Here is an 18,996-nt window from a genome sequence, read left to right as displayed (position 1 = left end):
ACTTTATTTATACTGTGCACGCCCGATGCTTTCCTTAACGGAAGAACCAAACAGTTGTACAGCTGATTACCGTCAGCAGAACCATAATAAGCAATGCCAATGTTAAGAAACATTGCTGCAGAGTACAATGCCATCAGTGCATCCATCCAGTGAATATAAGGAGCAGGTCCATTGCCGTGAGAACCAATTCTGAATATAGCATCGTCTAACGACTCCTGCAATAGATACAAACTTAGGTATTGGTCTCTGTTCATTTGCATTTCCATACACATAGCACGTCTTAAAAGAGGCCATGCCTCCTCGCCTCCCAACTTTGTGGCGGCAATAGCTCTAAATTCACAGTGACCATCACCTAAGACATCAATCCAATCAAACAAGTAAGGAGGAAGAATGTGCGGGATGTGATTAGGCCATGGAAACAATGAAAAATCACGACCTCCCGGACACACCCTTACCGTCCAAAGTCTTTCTCCTGGTTTACGACTACTTGCTACAATCAAAAATTTACACCCACAACTTCTACTTTTAGAACCAGGTCGGACAGAATTATCTAGAATATTTAAATCACCCATAATATTACCATAGCGGTGAAATCTTAAATACACACTAACCCTAAAACGTCCTTCTTTTTGTTTATAAGAAGCACGTGTAAATTGAAAATCAATTGTTATGGCTATCGCATCTGCCCAACTATGTAATTTATCTAAGGAATTAAATCCCCTATCCATAACAAATCTACCGAACCAATCTACATTGTCTCCTAGGTTTTTAAAGTCCTGCAAATTTGAAATATGAAACAAACCATACATTAGGTCATTAAAAAATTATACATACAAACATTAATAATAAAAACATTCAATAATAAATAAAAATTTTAAATTACTTTAATAATTAATATTAAAATATTAGTAATACAAATTAATATTAATTAAAAATTATAATTTACTTAAATAATTAATATTAAAATAATAACAATAAAAAAATATAATAAAATAATTGTAATAATAATAAAACAAATTAATATTAAATAATAAGAAAATAATAATAATAATAATAATAATAATAATAACAAAAATTAATAATAATAATAATAATAATAATAATAATAATAATAATAATAATAATAATAATAATAATAATAATAATAATACTAAAAGTAATAATAATAATAATAATAATATTAATAATAATAATAATAATAATAATAATAATAATAATAATAATAATAATAATAATAATAATAATAATACAAATAATATTATTATTAATAATAATATTATAATAATATTAATAATAATATTAATTATAATAATTTACAAAGACGTATAATAATTTAAATAATAATGTAATAAAAAAAACAAAAATAAAACAAAAATAAAAATCAATCGCACAAAAACCGTGAGCAGAGCACGGTGGAGTCGCACAAATCGTGCGAGTGGACCACGGTGGAGTCGCACAAAACGTGTGAGTGGACCAGGGTCCAGTCGAACGTTTTGTGCGACTAAACTGTGGTCAACTCGCACGTTTTGTGCGAATCAACCATGGTTCACTTGCCCAATTTTTGCGACTTCTTTTTTTTTTTTTTTAAAAAATACACTGATTCAAATCGACTAAAGTATGTACCGGATCCGCTTCATAGTCGCTTTCGTTAGCCATAGTTAATCGATTCAACTAACAGCTTGTTTAAAATCGAAGAACGTTTTTAGAGAGTTTTTAGAGAGAGAGTACCATGTTTGAATTCGTATATCATACAAGGGCACGTCTGAAAATTCAATATATATAGGGTCGCGATAAAAATGTTCGAGATTACGTTTAAACTTTAAATTTAATGTTTTTAAAGTGATAATAATGTTATTAAGTGCGATTTACATTTGTTAAACAAATTTTAAGACCAGAGGCAAATTCGTAATTTCATTAGGAGGTGGCGATAAAATGAAAAGGGTGGCGATATATAACAATGCCCCATCGTGATCAAGTTAGCGCCTTAGAAATGTGTGTAGTTATACTCTTTATTATCTATATAAATAATGGAACTCGTAATAGATGAAAAGCACTAGCCAATAGAACTAGTAAGTTGTAATAATACAAACAAATGGATTCTTCTACCTTTACTATTGAAGAAGCAAAAGAGCTATTAGAAGCCCAAAATAATATATGGAAACACACTTTCTACTACCTCAAATCTATGGCCTTAAAATGTGCCCTTCAACTTGACATTCCAGATACTATTCATAAACATGGAAAGCCCATGTCTTTGAATGAACTAGCCACTTCACTTCCAATTCACCCCAATAATATTCCTTCCCTTAATCGTCTAATGCGTATTCTAGAATCTTCTAACTTCTTCTCCAAGAAGCTTCTAGAAGATGGACGATATGGCCATATGGGTTTGATCTTACATTGAGCTCCCAACTCTTGCTTAAAAACCACCCACTTAATCAATATCCATTTGTTCTTGACTTACCACATGTTGTCCAAGGATTACAGGAGAAAGCTTCAAGTAATGTTAAGTTTGTAGCAGTTTATATGTTTGAAGCTGTTCCTCATGCTGATGCTGTCTTACTTAAGGTCAGACTATTTTTATTGGTTGTTTCGTTATTTTTTTTTAGTAAAAAATAGTAATAATAATAAGAAAAAACTCATATTAGTAATTCAATTTTTCACTCATCCGCCGTAAATATTTTCACCTTTGAATTATTTCTCATATATATATTTTTATTTATATTATATATTTTGCTGAAATAATTTTATTCATCTTCATTTTAATATTTTAATAATGTTTTTTGGATCTCACAAATCTTTCACTAACTTTATTTTAATAATTTTATATATTCCTTATGGTCGGAAGTGTTATTCATTTTATGAAATCAATTACAATAGAATAATTTGTAAATTACAACCTTAACGTTTAGCATTTTTACGAATCACAGCCTCAATGTTTACTTTTTGCGAATTACAGCCATCAAGATATTAAAGTTTGCAAGTTCAGGCCAAAACACAGAATTTCGATTATTTTGGTGGTTGGAATATTAGATTAAATGATCGGAGTTATGTGTTTTTGGTCTGAATCTATAAATTTTGTTATTTTGGTGATTGTAATTCGAAAAAAAATGAAACATTAAAGCTGTAATTGGCAAAAGTGTTAAACTTTAAACTTTTGTAAAATTAAATTTTGTAAAATTTTGTAAAATTAAATTTTTTTCCTAAAATTATACAATGAAGGTTATATAAATATTTCAAAATTAAGATATAAACTCTTCTTCCAAAGATATAAGTTGTTGAGTTTTTTGTGCATGAATTTTCACTAATTACACTATTTTAGTATTTTTAATCAAAGTATTCTGAAAAAATCGAGATATTTGGCAAATGTTAAAAAAGTTATCAACTGTCATTGTATTTATCACTTTACAATTCTTTCAGTGATATTTATGATTTTACTCTAGAAGTGTTATTTCAGCTCTGTTCTCATTTCTCTTTTGTTTAAGCAAGGCAACTTAACTTTTGTAGTAAAATTCTTTAAATAATCATCCATTCATAAAAACATAGACGTAAATTTAGTTGTTGGTACTAAATAGCGGTAATGACTAATGAGAATAATTAGTAGATTAAATTTTCATGAAATGTAACATCTCATTCCCATGGTAATGAATAGTTGATAATCAAAAAAAATTTTTGTTCATAACTTTTCAATACCTTCTAATACCACTTCTCCAAATAATAATGCATTGGAATGAATTTTGTGAAAAAATAAGATGATTAAAGTACAACAAGCATGACCACAAACTTAAAATCAGATTTTCAAAAATTACGCTAAATTTTCATTATCATTACCATTATTTAATACTGATTATCAAACAGGCCAAGGGAGTAATAAATTAAATCATAGATGCATTTTTGACTAATTTGTTACAAAAGATATATTCATAAAGTTAGTTTTTACAACTTTAAAAAATAAAATTCGATATTAGGTAACATGATTAATTAATTGCAATGTAAGCGTTTTTTAATATGTTGCAATGGATATTAAAGGTTCAATCTTCTTTGTATTTGCAAGTTTGTGTGAGATTGACATTAAAGGTTCAATCTTTACTTTGAGAGAGTGTTCTCAGAGCTTGTGTGTGGCTTATCATTAGTGTATATTGATATATTAATGAAAGTAATCCTTGTTTGAGGGGGAGGTATCTTTAGGTACCTCATAAATCTTGTTGTTGCTCTTTGGTGTTGTACTTTGTTTTTGTGTGTTCTTTGTGCATATGTTTGTTTATTGTTCTTCACCAAACATCTCAATCCATATACAACAATGTGAGTTTAGTATTTAAATTATATCTGTAAGCGCAAGCCTCAAAGAGGTTCAACAAAGAAAAACAAATGAAAAATATAATGCAAAATGAGAACACAAGTGTTTATGAGGTATCTTGAATACCTCCCCCTCAAATGTAGTTTATTATAATGAATTCAACAATTACAAGTATAATAAACTCCCTTGTCTTGAGAACAATCTCTCAAGACCACAAATACTAAAGCAAAGTAAGAACACTCTCAAGTTTCTAACAATGCAATAGCCCTCTCAACAATATGTGTGTTTGTGGTGTTTTGTTACTATGGGTGATGAATCCTATTTATAGGCAAGGCATTCATCACCCTTAGTATTCCCTCATAAATCACCATAAACCACAATTAACATCCAATTAACTATGACAATAAACATTACAATAAACAATAGAAGTAATGCACCACATAATTGCATAGCCATTTCACATTCTGACGAATATCAGAATCCAATGTAGCCTTCTAAACTTCCGCTCGACCCGAGCCACTACCTCGCTCGGTCGAGCGAGCTTCCAGAGAAGCTACTGACTTGTTCTGCACACATTGCTCGACCCGTTGCTCGACCGAACCACTCTCGCTCGACCGGTCGAGCCACTCTTTGCTCGACCGAGCGTCTGGTCGAGCTGCTCTCCTCAAGGAGGGAATAAAGGGAATGTGCAAAGTCAAATTAGCTGCATTCACTGAGTTAATAGATAATCCAAGCACGTTCATTGTTTCCTTTGTAATAATTTTCACAAGTACTTGTACTAATTCTTTTGTGGCTAAAAACTTTCATTGGTGATTGCCCTTACAATCTTATCCACACTCAAATTTAAATAAGGCCAAAAACGTTCATTATTGATTCTCATCTTATCGACATCAACTTCAAATTGTATGCCCAAACTTCATATTCAGTTTAAAATGGTGTTACTCTTGTGAGAGAACATTTTTCAATGAAATCACCTTAAAAAAAATTTGTATGTTAATCATTTGTATTATTTGGCTATTTATCCTTTATATAGAGCTCATCTCAGGGTAATATGAAGTCCGTCTTATGATAAAATTGTCTCATATAAAAATTTATGAAATAGTAAAATGTTCTTACAAAGCTTAATCATTGAAGCTAAGATACTCCTAAGCCTTATTATTAGGGATGGTCAAAAATTGAAATATTAAATTCGCTCTAGAATTTACCCTAATTTTAATGTATGTTAAAATTTGGGTTTAATTTGAAACTTATTGAGTATAGGTTTATGTTTGATTCTGACTTTGAGTCTAAAAAATAAATGAGTTTAAATTTAGGTCAAATGTTTCCAAACATAAACCCATCCTAGACTCATGTTAGATGCGCTATAGAACAAAACTCCACTCAGACACGCCCAATGACTTGAACCATAATATCTTTTATCGTGTACCATTGATTGTGCTCCATATTTTATCGTGTATTACTTATGTATAACTCATGATATAAACGATTAAGATAGCACATTGAATTGCATAATAATAAAGTGAAATAACAGTATAATAGAGCGGAGGAAGTATGTCACAATTGTTTTTGGGGCACCATACATGATTGTTAAATCAGGTGTTCATTCGGGTTACCCAGTTAATTTCGGGTCTGTTTGAGATCGTGTTTGTGTCAATATTGTTTATTACATGACTGTAATTATTTTTGAAATCCGGTCATATTGAATTCGATTACTTGGTCGAATAAATTTCAAATTATTCGATCTATTTTGAACACATCTAATGATGGACTATTTGAAAGAGAATACATAAAAATTTCATATTGGCTTCCAAATTCCAATATCAATCAAACTAAACAACGTAATACATCAACAACACAACTTTTAATTACATTACCAAGCAGCTTAGAATGCTTTATTAAGAACACAAAAGAACAAACTAGCACGTACGTTACTTATATTAATGATTTTACATCATCTTATCATATCCTCGTGATGAGGGTATTATTTTGCCTTTTTTTTTTCTCAATATTTAAACATCGCCACCCTTTTCATTTTATCGCCATCCCCTCAATGAAATTACGAATTTGCCCCAGGACTTTAAAAAATTACGAATTTCCCACTGGACTTAAAATTTCTTATTTATACTCTAACCTCACTAAATAACTCCTTTATCACACTTAAAAAACAAAATTACAACATAAAATTTTTGGAGCAAAAACTAAGAAATTCAATCCGCAAACAAATAATCGAGGTAATTTTTATTGGATCGTATTATTTTAAATTTAAAAAAAAACGAAAAGAAAATATACAAATAAAGAGGCCAGTCGCACGATATCCGCGAGCCCACCGCGGCTCAGTCGCACAAACCATGTTATGATCGTAGAATCGTAGAATCGTGTTATGATTCTAACTCTACAAATCATTCGCTTGTTTTTGGATCATAAAATCGTAGATCAGAATCGTGATTTTAATATCCATGCCTACAAGAAAAACTGTTTAATTTCCCTTTATTTTAGCACCAAGTTCTCATTTGCTTTATGGGCACTAATTATTGATTAAGTAAATTTTAATTGATATTTAATTCTTAATTTATAAGTGAAAACATATTCAAGTGAATATATCTTATTTGATTCAACTCAATGTAAAATTCTTTTAACTAATTTTTATAATTCAAAGGAAAATTGTCGAAAATAATCCAATATTTTACTCATATGCTGCAAATAATCCTACCTTTTGATTATGATCTGATAATTCAACATTTCTAATGTATTTACTTCTATCATACCCAGTGATATGACCCACCACAGTCTCATCCCTCTACTCTCACAGCGGGTATACTAGGAGAAAATACATATAGAAAATACAACACAGGCAACTAGGGTTTCAACTATTAGAGTTCTTCTTCTTTGTATTTGCAAGTTTGTGTGAGATTGACATTAAAGGTTCAATCTTTACTTTGAGAGAGTGTTCTCAGAGCTTGTGTGTGGCTTATCATTAGTGTATATTGATATATTAATGAAAGTAATCCTTGTTTGAGGGGGAGGTATCTTTAGGTACCTCATAAATCTTGTTGTTGCTCTTTGGTGTTGTACTTTGTTTTTGTGTGTTCTTTGTGCATATGTTTGTTTATTGTTCTTCACCAAACATCTCAATCCATATACAACAATGTGAGTTTAGTATTTAAATTATATCAAAAATAAATAAAGCTATAATTAAGTAAGATTTTAAAATATAACTCAAAGCATAAAAGGTAAAAGGTAAGGACAATCACAGTATCTCGCACAAGACAGGATTCGGGTGAGAAGTTTTTTTCTAAAGATTCGGACAAATAACAGCTGTTCTACTCAAGGAGGGAATAAAGGGAATGTGCACAGTCAAATTAGCTGCATTCACTGAGTTAATAGATAATCCAAGCACGTTCATTGTTTCCTTTGTAATAATATTCAGGAGTACTTGTACTAATTCTTTTGTGGCTAAAAACTTTCATTGGTGATTGCCCTTACAATTTTATCCACACTCAAATTTAAATAAGCCCAAAAACGTTCATTATTGATTCTCATCTTATCAACATCAACTTCAAATTGTATGCCCAAACTTCATATTCAGTTTAAAATGGTGTTACTTTTGTGAGAGAACATTTTTCAATGAAATCACCTTAAAAAAAACTTATATCTTATTAATTTGTATTATTCGGCTATTTAATCTTTATATAAAGCCCATCTCAGGGTAATATGAAGTCCGTCTCATGATAAAACTGTCTCATATAAAAATTTGTGAAATAGTAAAATGATCTTACAAAGCTTTATTCATCGAAGCTAAGATACTCCTAAGCCTTATTATTAGGGATGGTCAAAAATTGTAATATTAAATTCTCTCTAGAATTTACCCAAATTTTAATGTATGTTAAAATTTGGGTTTAATTTGAAACTTATTGAGTATAGGTTTAAGTTTGATTCTGACTCTTAGTCTAAAAAATAATTGAGTTTAAATTTAGGTCAAATGTTTCCAAACATAAACCCACCCTAGACTCATGTTAGACCCGCTATAGAACAAGACTCCACTCAGACACGCCCAATGACTTGAACCATAATATATTTTATCGTGTACCATTGATTGTGCTCCATATTTTATCGTGTATTAGTTATGTATAGCTCATGATATAAACGATTAAGATAGCACATTGAATTGCATAATAATAAAGTGAAATAACAGTATAATAGAGCGGAGGAAGTATGTCACAATTGTTTTTGGGGCAACATACATGATTGTTAAATCAGGTGTTCCTTCGGGTTACCTAGTTAATTTCGGGTCTGTTTGAAATCGTTTTTTTGTCCATATTGTTTATTACATGACTGTAATTATTTTTGAAATCCGATCATATTGAATTCGATTACTAAGAAATAACTCCTTTATCACACTTAAAAAACAAAATTACAACATAAAATTTTTGGAGCAAAAACTAAGAAATTCAATCCGCAAACAAATAATCAAGTTAATTTTTATTCGAATCATATTATATTAAATTTTTAAAAAAACGAAAAAAAATATTAAAAAAATGGGCCAGCCGCACGGAATCCGCGAGCCCACCGCGGGTCAGTCGCACGAAACCCGCGACTCTACCGCGGCTCAGTCGCACAAAACGTGCTTCCTTAACGGAAGAACAAAATAGTTGTACAGCGGATTACCGTCAGCAGAACTATAATAAGCAATGCCAATGTTAAGAAACGTTGCTGCAGAGTACAATGACATCAGTGCATCCATCCAGTGAATATAAGGAGCAGGTCCATTGCTGTGTGAATAGCATCGACTAACGACTCCTGCGATAGATACAAACTTAGGTATTGGTCTCTGTTCATTTGCATTTCCATACACATAGCACGTCTTAAAAGAGGTCATGCCTCCTCGCCTCCCAACTCTGTGGCGGCAATAGCTCTAAATTCACAGTTACCATCACCTAAGACATCAATCCAATCAAACAAGTAAGGACGAAGAATGTGCCGGATGTAATTAGGCCATAGAAACAGTAAAAAATCACGACCTCCTGGACACACCCTTACCGTCCAAGGTTTTTCTCCTGGTTTACGACTACTTGCTACAATCAAAAATTTACACTCACAACTTCTACTTTTAGATCCAGCTCGAGCAGCATTATCTAGAATATTTAAATCACCCATAATATTACCAAAGCGGTGACATCTTAAATACATACTAACTCTAGAACGTCTTTCTTTTTGTTTATAAGAAGCACGTGTAAATTGAAAACCAATTGTTATTGCTATCGCATCGGCCCAAGTATGTAATTCATCTAAGGAATCAAATTCACTATCCGTAACAAATCTACCGGAATAATCTACGTTGTCTCCTAAGTTTTCAAAGTCCTGCAAATTTGAAATATGAAACAAACCATACATTAGATAATTAAAAAATTATAAATACAAACATTAATAATAAAAACATTCAATAATAATTAAAAATTATAAATTACTTTAATAATTAATATTAAAATATTAGTAATACAAATTAATATTAATTAAAAATTATAATTTACTTAAATAATTAATATTAAAATAATAACAATACAAAAACTATAATAAAATAATTGTAATAATAATAAAAAATTAATATTAAATAATAAGAAAATAATAATAATAACATATAATTATAAATTATTTAAATAAATATTAACAAAATAATAGTAATGTTAATAATATAAATTACTTACATCAATAATAATAATAATAACAAAAATTAATAATAATAATAATAATACTAAAAATACTAAAAATAATAATAATAATAATAATAATAATAATAATAATAATAATAATAATAATAATAATAATAATAATAATAATAATAATAATAATAATAAAATACAAATAATATTAATAATAATAATAATATTATAATAATATTAATAATAATATTAATAATAATAATTTACTAAGACGTATAATAATTTAAATAATAATGTAAATAATAAAAAAAGAAAAAAAAACCAGTCGCATAAAAACCGTGAGCAGACCACGGTGGAGTCGTACAAATCGTGCGAGTGGACCACGGTGGAGTTGCACAAAACGTGTGAGTGGACCACGGTCCAGTCGCACGTTTTGTGCGATTGAACCATGGTTCACTCGCCCAGTTTTTGCGACTTTCTTTTTTTTTTAAAAAAAAAATACACCGATTCAAATCGATTAAAGTACGTACCGGATCCGATTCATAGTCGCTTTCGTTAGCCATAGTTAATCGATTCCAACTAACAGCTTGTTTAAAATTGAAGAACGTTTTTAGAGAGTTTTTAGAGAGATAGTACCGTGTTTGAATTCGTATATCATACAAGGGCGCGTCTGAAAATTTAATATATATAGGGTCGCGATAAAAATGTTCGAGATTACGTTTAAACTTTAAATTTAATGTTTTTAAAGTGATAATAGTGTTAAACAAGTTTTAAGTGCAGGAGCAAATTCGTAATTTCATTAGGAGGTAGCGATAAAATAAAAAGGGTGACGATATATAAGAATGTACCGTCCCATCGTGATCAAGTTAGCGCCTTAGAAATGTGTGTAGTTATACTCTTTATTATCTATATAAATAATGGAACTCGTAATAGATGAAAAGCACTAGCCAATAGAACTAGTAAGTTGTAATAATACAAACAAATGGATTCTTCTACCTTTACTAATGAAGAAGCAAAAGAGCTATTAGAAGCCCAAAATAATATATGGAAACACACTTTCTACTACCTCAAATCTATGGCCTTAAAATGTGCCCTTCAACTTGACATTCCAGATACTATTCATAAACATGGAAAGCCCATGTCTTTGAATGAACTAGCCACTTCACTTCCAATTCACCCCAATAATATTCCTTCCCTTGATCGTCTAATGCGTATTCTAGAATCTTCTAACTTCTTCTCCAAGAAGCTTCTAGAAGATGGAGGATATGGGTTTGATCTTACATTGAGCTCCCAACTCCTGCGGAAAAAACACCCACTTACTCAAGCACAATTTGCTCTTACACTGCTTGAGCAAATGTTAACTGATCCATCTCATCATCTTGCAAGCTGGTTCCAAAATGGTGCAGAATCCTCCTTCCATGTTTTAAATGGAATGAGTTTCTGGGAGCAAGTGAGCCATGATTCTAAGTTTAATCAGCGTTTTAATGAAGCCATGGAATGTGATTCGAGATTCGTAACAAGCTTGTTGGTGAATAACAAGAGTTTTAAGGGCATATTTGAGGGTATTGAAACGTTGGTGGATGTAGGGGGTGGTAATGGGACTACTGTTAAGGCCATTACTGAGGCTTATCCATGGCTGAAGTGCAGTGTTCTTGACTTACCACATGTTGTCCAAGGATTACAGGAGAAAGCTTCAAGTAATGTTAAGTTTGTAGCAGGTGATATGTTTGAAGGTGTTCCTCCTGCTGATGCTGTCTTACTTAAGGTCAGACTATTTTTATTGGTTGTTTCGTTATTTTTTTTGAGTAAAAAATAGTAATAATAATAAGCAAAAACTGATATTAGTAATCCAATCTTTCACTCATTCGCCGTAAATATATCTGTAGCCCAAGAACTGCCTTTAATATAAATTTGTAGCCCAAGAGTTGTCTTTAGACGTAAGAATTAATTTAATATTATACAAGTTGAAGAGATTCCCCTAACAATCTGAATTGTGTTATGTTGTAGTGGATGCTACATGGTTGGAGTGATAATGATTGTATAAAGATACTTAAACAATGCAGAGAAGCAATTCTTAGCAAAAACAAAGAAGGGAAGGTGATAATCATAGACTTTGTGGTGGAATCTGAAAATGATGAGATGAAATCAAAAGAAACAAATACAAAATATTTATTTGATATGCTGCTGATGTCTATCTTTGGAGATGGAAAGGAAAGAACAGAACACCAATTGAAGAATCTTTTTCAACAAGCTGGTTTTAGTGATTATAAGATTAATCCAATTTTGGGTTTAAGATCAATCATTGAGGTTTATCCTTGAAAAAAAGTTTAAAGTTTTCATATGTATGATAATTTGATTTGTGTTAATTTGTGTTTTTCCGTCCGTTTGGATTAATTGTGGGTGTTTCGAAGCTTATCAGTATGATTTAATGCATAAGCTTAATTATTATTGCAAATGTTAATATGCACTTGCTTATAATAAAGGTGTTGTTTTGTTACTTTGCTTATTAAGTTATTATTAAAATAGTAAAAGAAATATTAGCTTCAATAAATAATAGATAAATTGACAAAAATAAATCAATCTTTGTTTGGTCTGCTTTAAATAAGTTTAATAATTGTTTGTTTTGAAATTAATTTCCAAGCATGAATAGAAACTTAATTTCCCTTATTATTTTGGATAAAGAAGGTTTTAGGTACATTGGTGAAGGTGGAGTTTTGAAGGTTGGCAAGGGTCCTAATTTGTTCTTGAAAGGATCCATTAATGATTTTGTATATGCTTGTGGGTTCAACCTTAATTAGTTCGGCTTGTGTTTCCACTACTTCAACCGATCATGAAAATGAAAATGATGCTGATACATCTTTTAGAAATGAAAGTTTGAGAATAATTCCAACATACCCCAATGAGTCCATGGGATGTATGGACTTGATTGGTAATTAAATTTCATACTCTTGTGAGCCCTTTGAGGGCATTTTTAGTGCATGTGCTATGTTTATGCACATGTGTTGTTTTTGTTTTTGTTTTTGAGTATGATGTTGTGTAAACTGTTATATTATGTTGGAGTGAATTAGAGAATTCCATTCACTTAGGTGAATTCAAGTCAAGGTGGAGATTGTTATGAATGGTGTGACTTGAGTGCACATTTAGTGTGTGCATTCATGTGTGACTCTTGGGTTTGGAATCCAATGAGTATGTTAATGTAGGTGTATTAAGTTGAGTCTTGATGATTGTGATTTATGATGGTGATTAAAAGTATGGATTAATGAGGTAATGAAGTATGAGTTATTCTTTGGAGTTATGGGACTTAATGAAGAAGTGCAATGGTTTAATTCTTGATGCTCTTAGGATGCTGTTTTTGACTCTTCAAGTACTTGGGGATGTTTCATTATCATTTATTCATAGTTTTAATGTACTTAATGTTACTTAGTGAGATCTCTCCTATAAATAGAGAACTCTCATTCACACATAAAGAATCATCCACAAAATACACCCCAAGTAGACCTGGGAAAACGGTCGGTCGGTCGGGTTTTGGGTCGGATCAATTTCGGTCGGGTCATTTTCGGGTCGGGTCAGTTCGGATCAGGTCAGTTTCAGGTCGGATTACTCTGGGTTTCGGGTAGGTTCGGATTGACCCAACGGGTTACCATAAAACATTAGAATATCCAATCGACTAATTCAACATAAAAAAAAATCATTAAAATGTCTAAAAAAAATCATTAGAGAAATTACATGTACGATTTTCAAAAAATAGTTGGTATGTCAGGTTCATTTAAGTGCAAGAAAAATAGGGGAATTAATACTTATTTTGAAAGACTTGTAAGATACGCGCTTCATAAAAGTTATTTTGTTTATTATAATTGTAACGTTAGATAAAAATGACGTTAAAATTATCTTCACAATTTTCATGTTGGAAAGATATACAACTAACTAAGTACTTATTTCGCCTTATAAGATACGCGTTTTATAATTTAGGGTAGCGACATTCGTTTTTTGAAAAGCTCATTCAAACGTGCGAAACGTTCGTATAAATTATATTGATTTGCTTACTGAAATGTAGAAGAATTAAAAACTCATTTGACTGATTTAAGAAGAAACATGTATTCAATTAAGATGATTATAACGTCCTGTTTTTAAAGAAAAATAATTACGATGGCTAAAAAGACGTTAAATACGTGTTTTTTGAGATCTATTGATGAGTTTTAGGGTTCAAGTGATATACTCAATATGTTGAGATACTTTGAAAACTAAAATTTTATTTGAATTGAATTCTAACATTGAAATTACTCTAAAAATTGATCTTAAATCTGTCAAAACAGGTCGGTTTCCGGTCGGGTCATTTTCGGTCGGGTAATTATCGGTTCGGTCATGTTTCGGATTAAGTCGCTTTCGGGTCGGTCGGGTTCGGGTTTTGTCGGTCAGGTCCTGGGTTCATTTTCGGGTCGGATCAAATTTTCCCAGGTCTAACCCCAAGCCAAACACTAGCCTCTATCTCTTCTCTATTGTAATTCTCCATATTTGAGAGTTCTTTGAACTCCTTTGATAATATAAGAGATACTACACACCGGAGGACGTAGCCTAAGTTGGGTGAACCTCGTTAAATTTTTTGTGTCGTTTTATTGCATTACTTTCTCCTACAAACATCGATATCATTGATAGCTTAATTTGTTTGTCAAAAAACCTCATACATTCGATCTTGGCAATATTGGAGTTTGAAACACATTGTTCGAACTCTAATATAGCATCGTTTAAATTCTCTCCTATTAATCCTTATGAACACCATTTGAATTCTTTACCCTTCTAAGCTCCCAAGTGAACAAAGAAAATCAGAAAAAAATTCTCTCCTTTGTGCTCTTTTGGTTCGGCATTTCCAAAGAAAAAAAAAATTGTTCTCTTGTTTTTCCATTCAATCTTTTGATCAAAGGGGTAAGTTTAATTAAATTGCTAGTTATAGATTTTATATACAAGGTTTTCTAAGATGAATTATATTTTATGTATCATGATATCCTATGACTTTGAGGAGGATTGAGTATATTTTTATGTAATTTTCTTTAACAATCCTTTAATAAACCTTAATTTTGTTAAAAGGGTTAAGTTATGTTTCTTGATTTATATTCTTTAACAAAGTTTAAATTTGTTATAAGAATTGAGTTTATGTTGATATTTAAATAAATTTCTTTTATGGTTTAAATATCTCTAACTAAATTTCAATTTGTTAGTAGAAATTTAAATGGTATGAATCAAGTAATATAGTCATCCAAGGGTTTAATAATCTTTTAGCAAAATTTGATTTGTTTGAAGGATTGTGTCATATTTATATATGTGTGTCTTGATTTAAAAGGATGATTTGGTTTTGTAATTCTCTACAAAATTTAATTTGTTAAGAGAATTCAGTATTTAATTTAGTTATCATAATTTATGAAATTTCAAGTCTCTTGAAGGATTTTGTGAATGTGACCTTGCTAGAGTTATTTTGGTCATGAGATTTAAAAGAAAAAGAATAATGAAATTAAAATATATATATATATATATATATATATATATATATATATATATATATATATATATATATATATATATATATACATATATATATATACATATACATATATATATATACATATACATATATATATATACATATACATATATATATATATATATATATATATATATATATATATATATATATATATATATATATATACATATATATATATATATATATATATATATATATATATATATATATATACATACATATATATATATATATATATATATATATATATATATATATATATATACATACATATATATATATATATACATACATATATATATATATATATATATATATATATATATATATATATATATATATATATATATATATATATATACATATATATATATATATATATACATATATATATATATATATACATATATATATATATATATATATATATATATATATATATATATACATATATATATATACATATATATATATACATATATATATATATATATATATATATGTATATATACATATATATATATATATATATATATATATATATATATATATATATATATATATATATATATATATATATATATATACATATATATATATACATATATATATGTATATATACATATATATATGTATATATACATATATATATGTATATATACATATATATATATATATATATATATATGTATTCGGGCAGCTGTTTTTCTGTCTCGTAAAAGGTGCCGACCCGGAAACGTTAGTCGTGTTCCGTTGTTTTCTGTACCGATGCGTTAAAAAACTCGTTAAACGCTTAAAATAATTAAAAATAGTAATTGGATGTTAGAAATTATGAAATTTGGTACCCAAGGTAATGGACGCGTTCCGAACGCAATGGCGAAGTCGGATTTTTCATTTGAATTTTCTAATCTGTCCGAAATGGCCCTTAAATTTTCTGGTCAGAATTTGAAATTTGGAACCATTGGGATTTGGATGTAAACAATTAAAAATTATCAAGTTTTAGTGATATTTTAGAGTATGGAGTGGATTAAATGTGTAAACACGTCCTAATACGTGATCGTTTTGTGTGTGTGTTATTTAGGACCTTGATTCATAAGAGGGCGAAATTTCTGTCGTGCTTGAACATTGTTGTTTGCAGCGCTTAAAGGTACACGCTTAGACCATACTGTTTATGTGGTTGTGCAAGTAACGTTGTTTCATTTCTAGTCGAGACATTGTAAGTCGCATAAGGATTAGACACCTCAAATAATTTGAAAGGAAATTAATTGGAAATTGAGAATTTATGTGTTTGTCACCCAAAGGTTGACGTTTGGTTATATTATGTTACCCAAAGGGGTTAACGCATTGGTTTGGATTATTATAATTATTATTCCCATGGCAATTTTGGATCATTATGGTCACCATGGAGGTATGCATACTTTAGCCTTTGACGACCCGAACAGGATGGGCAACGTCTTAGGTCGGTGGTTGCCTTGGGATTAGCTCTCCCAAGTGTATTCCTCCAAAAGGATTGGTTTATACTTGAACGACCCGAACAAGACGGGCAACGTTACAAGTTGGAATTATCTAATATTGAATGATTATACTTGAACGACCCGAACAGGACGGGCAACGTTACAAGTTGGGATTAAATAATAATGAATGTATTAGAGCCTATGCATGCTAGGATAAACATATTGCTTGTATTCAACCTGATTTATGTTTGTATGATGTCTCTGACGTGTATTGGTTTGTTTCTTTGGAACCTACTGTGTGTTGTCATACGACGACTAGTAGGTTGATTGCAGGTGGCGTCTGGAGTGAGGTCTCGACTTAGAACCCGTAATTATCAAGACTATGCTTTTACCTTTTTGTATTGGATTATGAGTAGAAAGAAACTCTGTACTTGTAACTTGAGATAGTGTAGTTTTCTTTTCGCTTCCGCTTATTTCAATTAGTTTGTTTAGAGGCCTTTAGGCTCTCGAGTTGTACGTAAGAGATTATGCTGACTTATTATCTTTCACGTTGGTACTGCTATCTGTTTTATCTATATTTCTTTATGGACGGAACGTTGACGGTCCTAGAGAAAATTCTTCTCTGGAGTCCAAAGAGTGAACCGGAATTTGTATTTTCATATGGATTTCCGGGTCACTTAAACCGGACCGTTACAAGATGAGTAAAATATTGGATCATTTTGACAAATTTCTCTAATTTAAATTCAAGTTTTGAAATATTAGAGATATTAAGGGTGAGACTCGTGGTAAGGTGAACTTAGTAGATAATGGTTTTTTCTCTCACTCATATGATTAGAGTTAGATTCTTTTCGCCTACAAGCAAAGTTGTTAAAATCAGGATTCTAAATAGAATCGTTCAGAGAGGTAGAATCTAATCGGTAAAAACGAATTGTAGGATCGTAAGATTTTACATAAAAACTAAATTTGCTATTTTGCCATAATTTTTCCTCTCAAAAGGTTAAGTTTATGAATTAAAGTTCATTCAATTCATTTTTAATAATGAAATAGAAAAATAATTAATAATTATTTTGAATCTTCATACCGATGAAGAAATTTATTTTTTTTTAAATTATGATGTTGGATATTTGAATCGAAGAAAAAAAAATTAACAAAAGATGATACATAAGAAATATTAATAAAATTTAAGAATAAATTTTGTATAAGCGGATCGTTAAACCTTAGGATCATAGAATCGCGTTATGATTCTACCTCTACAAATTTTATTGTAATTAGAATCGTAAGACTCTATCTACGATTCAAATCGTTCGCTTGTTTTTGGATCGTAAAATCATAGATCAGAATCGTGATTTTAATAACCATGCCTACAAGAAAAGCTGTTTAATTACCCTTTACTTTAGCACCAAGTTCTCATTTGCTTTATGAGCACTAATTATTGATTAAGTAAATTTTAATTGATATTTAATTCTTAATTTATAAGAGAAAACATATTCAAGTGAATATATCTTATTTGATTCAACTCAATGTAAATTTCTTTTAACTAATTTTTATAATTCAAAGGAAAATTGTTGAAAATAATCCAATATTTTACTCATATGCTGCAAATAATCCTACCTTTTGATTATGATCTGATGATTCAACATTTCTAATGTATTTGCTTCTATCATACCCAGTGATATGACCCACCACAGTCTCATCCTCTACTCTCACAGCGGGTATACTAGGAGAAAATACATATAGAAAATACAACATAGGCAACTAGGGTTTCAACTATTAGAGTTCTTCTTCTTTGTATTTGCAAGTTTGTGTGAGATTGACATTAAAGGTTCAATCTTTACTTTGAGAGAGTGTTCTCAAAGCTTGTGTGTGGCTTATCATTAGTGTATATTGATATATTAATGAAAGTAATCCTTGTTTGAGGGGGAGGTATCCTTAGGTACCTCGTAAATCTTGTTGTTGCTATTTAGTGTTGTACTTTGTTTTTGTGTGTTCTTTGTGCATATGTTTGTTTATTGTCCTTCACCAAACATTTCAATCCATATACAACAATGTGAG

General features: G+C 30.0%; 2 protein-coding genes across 2 annotated transcripts; both read left to right on the top strand.

Annotated features, from left to right (window-relative positions):
* Positions 1 to 2,092: 2,092 nt before the first annotated feature.
* Positions 2,093 to 4,095, top strand: LOC130808242 (trans-resveratrol di-O-methyltransferase-like). Its single transcript, XM_057673724.1, has 3 exons — positions 2,093 to 2,387; positions 2,480 to 2,568; positions 4,030 to 4,095. Exons 1-3 carry the CDS (start codon positions 2,093 to 2,095, stop codon positions 4,093 to 4,095), a joined length of 450 nt encoding a protein of 149 aa, XP_057529707.1.
* A 6,037-nt stretch (positions 4,096 to 10,132) lies between these two features.
* On the top strand, positions 10,133 to 12,452 carry LOC130808131 (trans-resveratrol di-O-methyltransferase-like). Its single transcript, XM_057673590.1, has 2 exons — positions 10,133 to 11,719; positions 11,962 to 12,452. The coding sequence occupies exons 1-2, from the start codon at positions 10,937 to 10,939 to the stop codon at positions 12,271 to 12,273; spliced, it is 1,095 nt and encodes a 364-aa protein (XP_057529573.1). The 5' UTR covers positions 10,133 to 10,936; the 3' UTR covers positions 12,274 to 12,452.
* Positions 12,453 to 18,996: the final 6,544 nt, after the last annotated feature.

This window comes from Amaranthus tricolor, chromosome 3 (assembly GCF_026212465.1).
Source record: "Amaranthus tricolor cultivar Red isolate AtriRed21 chromosome 3, ASM2621246v1, whole genome shotgun sequence".
Taxonomy (NCBI): Eukaryota; Viridiplantae; Streptophyta; class Magnoliopsida; order Caryophyllales; family Amaranthaceae; genus Amaranthus; species Amaranthus tricolor.
Note: the sequence above shows the minus strand (reverse complement) of the source record. Positions and strands in the feature narration are given on the sequence as shown.

What these genes read in the sequence shown, in the direction of transcription:
- LOC130808242 (XM_057673724.1), top strand. Translation starts at nt 2,093, where the DNA reads ATGGATTCTTCTACCTTTACTATTGAAGAAGCAAAAGAGCTATTAGAA. An exon ending in TGGACGATATGGCCATATGG is followed by an intron (nt 2,388 to 2,479) that starts GTTTGATCTTAC and finishes ATGTTGTCCAAG; the next exon opens with GATTACAGGAGAAAGCTTCA. An exon ending in CTGATGCTGTCTTACTTAAG is followed by an intron (nt 2,569 to 4,029) that starts GTCAGACTATTT and finishes TGGATATTAAAG; the next exon opens with GTTCAATCTTCTTTGTATTT.
- LOC130808131 (XM_057673590.1), top strand. Translation starts at nt 10,937, where the DNA reads ATGGATTCTTCTACCTTTACTAATGAAGAAGCAAAAGAGCTATTAGAA. An exon ending in CTGATGCTGTCTTACTTAAG is followed by an intron (nt 11,720 to 11,961) that starts GTCAGACTATTT and finishes GTTATGTTGTAG; the next exon opens with TGGATGCTACATGGTTGGAG.